The 7,995-nt window shown below is 40.3% G+C and overlaps 1 protein-coding gene across 1 annotated transcript; it reads left to right on the top strand.

Moving 5' to 3' along the window:
- The first annotated feature begins 5,663 nt into the window (after positions 1–5,663).
- LOC108933676 (prokineticin receptor 2-like) lies at positions 5,664–7,995 on the top strand. Its single transcript, XM_018750875.1, has 3 exons — positions 5,664–5,779; positions 6,060–6,678; positions 7,238–7,995. Exons 2-3 carry the CDS (start codon positions 6,236–6,238, stop codon positions 7,968–7,970), a joined length of 1,176 nt encoding a protein of 391 aa, XP_018606391.1. The 5' UTR covers positions 5,664–5,779; positions 6,060–6,235; the 3' UTR covers positions 7,971–7,995.

Consider the following 7,995-nt stretch of genomic DNA (forward strand, 5'->3'; position numbering starts at 1 on the left):
CCTGCACCAGAAGTGGTCTGCGGGGTCTTTTTCTGATTTGAGGCTGCAGCTCCCTTCAGCACCTCTAATGTGTGAAAACCTGGTGCTTCCCCGTTCGCTGCCTCATCCTGCACTACATCTCTGCCAAGGTGCCTTTCTACAAAATAACCACAAATGTCGCTGGTCATGCCACCCAGACGAGGTATTCCAGAGATTGTTCATCCATTGTTACTGACAGCACAAAAACATCATCATCGTTTTCCAGCCAGATCGACTGGAACGGACAGAATCCTGCTGTGTCAAATGATTCATTATATCACTGTTTTGTTTGCGTTCACCTTCTTTTTATTTTTTTTTTCGTTGGGAATTTGATTACAGCTTCAGCTGCCTGTCAAATGATGTGCAAAAAAAGCCAAGCAAGCTGTTTTCAGGAGGAATACAAAAACAAGTCTGGGGTAACTTGGACGACTGGGATATGAAACAGCTGGACTTTTGTTCTGATGATCATTCTCAGGACTTCGTATGGCGTGCAAGCAAGGGAACACTGTCCAAACACTTAGTTCAGTAGTCCTGCTTTTACAAATTGCAGCATTTATCTGCTTAGCAGATTTTTTTCTGGCTAAATAATCTTGCAAAGTTTACAGTTTTATCCATTATGACAGCAGGGCATTTCCAGAAACATTTTTAGTATCTAATTCAAAGCTTCACCAATTCTCCCTATTTGCATTTGAGAGTACAACATCTAGAGCCCCTCATCAGTTTTGCTTTCTGCTCCTTCTGGTCCACCTTGCCTATGTACCCAGTTGTATTCAGCGTTCTCAAGCACTATGGCTTCACAGCACCATGGCTGTGGGGGGAATCCAGTCCAGTCGTTGTGGAGTTTGCATATTCTCCCTATGTTTGCCTGGGTTTCCCTTGAGGTGCTCTGGCTTCCTCACTCAATCCAAAGATATGTGTTTCAGGTGGAAGAGTGACTCTGAATAGCCTATACATAGTGTGTGAATGCGGTGATGGACTGTTGTCCCATGTACCACAGTGTACCCCATTTTGCACCCCAAGCTTCCTAGACATTCTCTAGACTGTCACACTGGACAGTGTTTATTAATGGATATTGTCTGTTGTTGTTTTTTCATAGACAAACAGATAAATGGATGCAGGCATATATTCATACATACAGACATGACACTTTATTTAATTCCAAACTAAATTTTGAGAAATAATGAAGTTTGCATGTCCTCCCCGTGTCTGTGGGTTTCCTCCCACACTCCAAAGACATACTGTTCAGGTTCACCCATAGTGTGTGAGTGACAGAGAGAGTGTGTTCCACTGATGTATGGATGAGTGACCCATTGTAAGTAGTGTATCTAGTAGTGTAAGTCACCATGGTGAATAATGTGTGTGGGCTGGTAACACTACATAGAGTTTACTGAAAGTAGCTTTGGAGAAAAGCATCTGCCAAATGAATAAAGGCAAACGTAAATTTTGAATTTAGGATGAAGTTTTATGCAGCCATTCGTGTGATGAACATTGGTTTATATGGTTGAAAGAAATAAACTAACTGCAATTATGAATCACGTCTGTATCTAAGCATCGCTTTCTACTAATGTAATAACCACATTGATTTTCTGAGATGTACGTTGCTTTGAAGAAAAGCGTCTGCTAAATGAATAAATACTAACATGCACTTTGTGTGTTGTTCTCCGACATGTGCTTCAATTTGGACAAAAGTATCGGATAAATGAATAAATATTAACATAACTGTAACCCCTGAGGTATTAATGAAATACCAACTGAGATAAATAGAGTCAATCGAATAGCGCAAAGTCATTTGTAGTGATACTGCCTTTCAAGAGAACTCGATCCATTTATAACTTAAGAATTCCCTCCCAAACAATGGAGCGCTCACAGCTGAACTGATTGATTGTTCTTGCAGATATGCAAAAGACACTATATAGTGTGATTTTTAATTTGCATAATTATCTAGGAATTGTAGATTTGAAGGAACACTTCAGCCAGTACATAAATGTTTCTTGTTTCGAGTCCTCATTTCTACACCCATAGGGTAAGAAACACTACAGAACAAGATTTGAAAGATTTGAAAGCTTGACCAAAGGTGAAGAAATGCTAACACACCATGGAACAACCAATGTAAATTAGTCTGGTGTTTGGATTTGATTTTAACAGTTGCCTGTATGTTTCAATAGGAACATCTGAGCTAGCAGAATTGTATAACATTTCTTGACTGAAATATTTGAAACTGCTGAGGAGTAACATATCAGAAATGACTTAATGGAGAGCAGACTTCACTGTCAGCACTTACACATCCTGTAAATTCAGGCCTGAGAGGGCAGATCAAAGCCTCACATTGTCGACTGAAACATCGCATTGTCTGTCCTTGCAGTATTTCAGTATTCTGTGAAAAATGGAAACCTGCTGGTACTATTGATCCTGCATCTTCAAAGCCTCATTTCCCTAGTAATGCATTTTGGTTTTTTCAGAATAGCCCATTGCGAATCCGAAGACATCCAGTGCTGCCTTAACCAGTGTTGACAGGGAGATAAAGTGAATTCCCTTGTCAATGGCAAAATCCATTTTCAATAAAACCAGACTGTTAGACTGCTGTTGATTGTGTGTGTTTAGAGCATACAAGATCTGAACAAAGAAAGACACAAAAGGCTACTATCTAATGGTATGGGAAAAACCTGGTATGTTGACAGACACCGTTACTGTGGCTGCTCACCAGAATAAAACCTACATCTATGCATTTGCAAGATATCAGTCTTTTCATTAAATTCTGCTGGACACATAACCGCTTTGTTCTGCGTTCTCCCCCACCCTACAATCAACCACCCACCATGGACTGTCATATACAAAGGAGCATGGCAGTATATAAGGTAGAACAATGACAATATAAAGCAAAACAAACAGTATTTTAAAAGAAAAAAAAATTCTCTTAAGATGTAAAATTGGTCTTGTGCCTGTCTCTGTTCCTTGCCAGAATAAAGCAATAACCATCACAATTAAGCACATTTTGAAAACCACACTTTTCACTCTATTTGCATGAAAGCTAAGTAGCTTAAAGTAATTTTCATATAACAACAGAAATATAATTTTTGCATTTGAAAAAAAATAGAACAAGATGAAACTTGGGATTTTCAAAATGATCAGCTGCTACAGGCAGGGTTGAAATCATTTCGAGAGATGTTTGTTTCTTTAGAACTGCGCAAACGACTCTGACCATCCTGCCTACTGATGATCTTTGTCATAGGGACCCTGATAGATGCTGTTACTGAACGTACTACTGTTGTGTTCATCAGCTTGGAAAAAACTGTCAGCCAAACAGAGAATAATAATGATAGTAGTAATGTGTCAAGTGTGTCATGTATATTCATGTCATGGGAAAATCGCAGAACAACTGAGGAAAGAAATTAATAGGATTCTGAAAATCATTTGGTGAGGGATATCTGGACATTTCAAAACAGCTTCCTTCTACATAAAAAGTGAAATATAATTGTTTCTGTCCTTTTTCCAGCTAGACAGCAAGTAAGATAAAAGACTACTGTCATAATAATAAATCACATAAAACCATTGCTCCTCCACAAAGGCTGATTTACTTTAGTCTGGTTGTTTTTTCTCCAAAAAGATGTAAAAAAAAAACCCATTTCAATGCAGCTATTGCATTTTCTGTGACATATTTTATACTTGTGCCATTATGCACAGTAATCCACTTTCACACTGATATTTTTCTTCATAAAACTCAAGTTTTTTGGATTTAAATGGCAATGTGGGGTATATTGTATATACTAGAAAATTTGATACTCTTAGCTTTGGTATCAGTGTCTGAATCATCATCATCATCATCATCATCAACCACTTCCACCCCTCCTGGGGCATAGGCTGCCAACAAGGCCTCTCCGGGTGTCTCTGTCCCCAAGAGCTAAAATGTCTTGAAGTTTCCTTGTTGGCGTTTCTGTAGCTGGCAAGGTTTATACGGCGTGGGGTAACTAGCCCTATGCCCAACCCTCCTCCTTTTTCAGCCGGGGTTGGGACCGTCTATGGTGGAGTTCAGCGCCTGGATGGAATATAGAGAATCATTAACTGTAAGTGTTTGTTCATACAATTCCGTGAGACAGATGTCTCCACAAAAAGTGCTCTGTGAATGAATGAATATTTGAGTATTCAACCAGTAAGAGAAATCTGAAAACTATTTTTTGCATAGATGTAACAGTTATGGGATATGTTCCCTAGTGTTCAAGCAAGCCTAATACTGTATGTCCAATACCTGACAAATTGTTATACCCCCGCATTTCTATATACTGCTCTTTTCCTCCACTGCAAAAAAAGAAACAATGGCTCTTAATACAGCTGCCAAGATTCTCAGAAATCCTTCTTGGAATCCATTAATAAAGATCTTGTTTACAAAACATCTCCCTTTCTTAGCAACTGTGTAGCATTTTACTGATCCGAGTACATTAGGCAGCACTGGGAGTCGTGGTTTGGGCAGTACCCTTGTAATATGAACATTTTGGTGTTCCCACTTTTGCTATAGCCTAGAGTGATGACATTTAGGCTGAATTGTTTCTGTAAGAGTACCCTGCTGAGTGAATGGGTAATAAATAAATGGGGAGTAGATTAGTGTAAAGTTGATTACATAACAGTGCAAGTGTCCTTGGGGGAAGAAAAGCTTTAAGGTAAAAGCTTGCAAAGGTTGCTTGGTAGCTGTCTGGAAAAAAGGGGAAAGAAAAAAAATTACTTTGTGTTATTTCTTCTCTTACACTTCAACTGGAATGGGAATATTTAAAGTGCTGATTGTTTTTAATTGAAAATACAAGACAAAAATGAGTATATCGAGAACGGGGTTCAATTTTTGAACAAATTCACCGTGCGGCGCCGTTACCGAAGCGGCTGAGGCGAGGAGCGCAGAGCGAGCGAGCGCGCGGGGCTCCACCGTCTCGCGCCGCTGCGCTGCCGCGAGGGAGGCGCGAGGACTGCCGTTTTCTAACGGTCGAAAACAGAGTCCACAGCACCGAACGGGAAGGTAGGGGTCGTTTCTGTCTCTTTCTTTACAAAACTTACCTCTTTTCTATGTCGTATCCTTAAAACTGTGAAATGTGTCATGTGCACAACTTGGTAGTTCAGCTGTGCATGATTCAGAAAGGTTATTAGCCCGTGATGGACCGGCGTTATGCGTATCCTTCAGACAAAGACAACTTATTTAACCGTTAACAAAGTTTTTTTTTGTCCCGAAATAGCGATTTTCTATCAGTCAATATCGCAATATTATAAAGAACTGATATACTATATATATATATATATATATATATATATATATATATCATAATTTATATATTGTAATTATTGCTTACACAGTTATTTAATAACTAATATAATACAATCAGCTCCCAGCAGCTTCTAAGTTTGTTATATTGTAATAATCATTAATTAATTTTGTGCAATTCCAGATTTTCACTCCGGGCTTTGTTCTAGATCTTGACTGAGTTACGTGATATCGTAATCAAAGTATAAAAAAGGGGTATATATTAATTAAAGGCAAAAGTATGGTGCGGATTTTTCCAAACTTTTTGTGAAATCTGAAGGTTTAGGACGCTTCTTTCGTCATGAGTGTGTGAGCGTTGGAACTGCTTGTGTATTCATCATGTCTCCTCTGGGTGTCTTTTCTTTTCTCAGCAAAAAAATGCAAATTCTTCGAATGAAGCTAAAGGAAAAGAAGAAACTGACTGAAATTGGCTGAAAGTGCACAAATGATAACAATGAGAAATAAGTTCCCAAAAATTGTATGGTAATTTAGTCATTTTATACTACTATCCATTCTTGCTTTTCTTCGGAGCGCTTTTTTTTCCCTCCTGATCTTCTCAAGAATGAGAGCAAAAATATGGCACAGTGCTGTTAAGAGCATATCAGTTAAATTATGAACTGAAGAGAGTAGCATGTTAAGTTCAAGCTTTTTTGTAAACATTTCTGTGGAGTACATGATGTTATTGTGTTGTTTTCCTGCTGATGTTGTGATAGTCTGAACTCAGCTTAGTGAAGCATAATGAAATTCCATTTCTCTTCCATAGACCTGTGTTAGATTTGTCATAATGTGCTGAGCCTCAAAAACTGCTCAAGGACCTCTGCCAAGGTAATTATTGTATGCTGACCGGTGCTCCACCTCGAGATTGACATCTGAAGTATAGTACAAAGAAAGGAACATAAAATGTTTTAAGGCCAAGTCCAAATCCAAAGAAGCAGCAACATGGTAGCAACATACGCAGTGAGCCAACATCACCTGTTGAGAAACGTCTCAGATGTTTACGCCAACAGTTATGACACGGACTATGAAGTTCCACCTGAGGAAATGCCTGACTCCACGAAAGGCCGTGCTTTTTTCGTGGCTACCATCGTCATTGGGGTGGTGCTCATTGCTATCATCCTAGTGTGCGGTGTGGGCAACTTCCTTTTCATTGTCACCCTGGCCTGCTACAGGAAACTACATAACCTCACTAACCTGCTAATTGCCAACCTGGCCGTGTCAGATTTCCTTGTGGCCGTTGTGTGTTGCCCGTTCCTGGTGGACTACTATGTGGTAAAAAGGCTGTCATGGGACCATGGACTTGTTCTGTGTGCCTCCATCAACTATCTGAGGACAGTGTCTCTGCATGTGTCCACCAATGCCTTGCTGGCCATCGCTGTAGACAGGTGGGTTTTTAATCTGTGTACCACCAAACCATCCTTATTTTTCTCTTTTACATTCTGCAGATCATGCATGATTAAATATGATTTACAGGTCACATGGGAGAAGTATGAGTCCAGCATTTGTGATAATTGTCACAGAAAATCTTCATCAAATCACTTTTAAGAAGCAAGATTCATGAAGTATGATCAATAACTTGACAGCCGGCTAAATAAGAGTTATGTCTTTATGACCTTCTGCAGAACACTTTGAAAGTTAAGAAGATATCGCAACACTTTGTCATTTCCTGCCTTTTTTCTTTAGAAGCGTTTGTAGATGTACGGATGGGCCGGATACATATAAAGGGAAGATATTCACAGCTTTTACTTTAAGCTTTTGTCATTTCCATAAAAAATTGCCAGTGGATATGAAGTATAAAATTTGCTATAAGAGAATACACAGATGTATAAAAATTTAATGTTGCTTTGGTTGAACAAAGTACGTAATAACTGTGATGGGATCTTGGCTGTCTAATATTGATTTGGATCTATATGTGTTTGCTTTATTTTTCCACCCCAATTACAGGTACATGGCAATAGTTCATCCTCTGAGGCCACGCATGAACTACCAGACAGCGCGCTGCCTGATCGTAGGAGTGTGGATTGTGCCTATGCTCATCTCCATCCCCTCTGCCTACTTTGCCTCTGAGACCATGTACTCCCATGTTGCCAGCAAGACCAAAATATTTTGTGCTCAGATCTACCCAGTGGACCACCGCATGTTCTACCGTACATATTTCCTGTTCATCCTTCTTGTAGAGTTTGTGGGCCCTGTAGTTGTCATGGCAGCCTGCTACACTCAGATTTCAAGGGAGCTGTGGCTCAAGGGCCTGCCGGGTTTCCAGACAGAACAGGTCCGCGGACGACTGCGCCGCCGAAGGAGAACGGTTGTGGTCCTCATTGGGATCCTGGCTGCCTATGTCCTTTGCTGGGCCCCATACTACGGCTTCGCTCTTGTGCGTGACTTCCATCCCACCCTCATCTCACGAAGTAGGAACTTCCTGGTAGTCTTTTACGTGGTAGAATGTATTGCTATGGGCAATGGCATCATCAACACATTCTGCTTTGTCAGCGTCAAGAATAGCACAGCGAAGCACCTGAAGAAGGTTGCCCTGCTTCACTTCAGATCTGCTTATGGCCTGAGCAGGAACAAAAGTGAGATGGAAGTGCGGACTTCCTCCCTGCAGGTGACAGAGGAGCCTGACTGCTTACGGCTCAAGGAGAGAAAACACACCGTAGGGTTGACAGCAAAATACTGAATTGCTGAGAATGGCCTTGGGTCAA

Source organism: Scleropages formosus, chromosome 16, assembly GCF_900964775.1.
Source record: "Scleropages formosus chromosome 16, fSclFor1.1, whole genome shotgun sequence".
Taxonomy (NCBI): domain Eukaryota; kingdom Metazoa; phylum Chordata; class Actinopteri; order Osteoglossiformes; family Osteoglossidae; genus Scleropages; species Scleropages formosus.

Bases quoted from the DNA above. Each gene is read 5' to 3' on its own strand.
- LOC108933676 (XM_018750875.1), top strand. From the start codon at position 6,236: ATGGTAGCAACATACGCAGTGAGCCAACATCACCTGTTGAGAAACGTC. The intron at 6,679-7,237 runs GTGGGTTTTTAA...CCCCAATTACAG, and splicing joins CTGGCCATCGCTGTAGACAG to GTACATGGCAATAGTTCATC.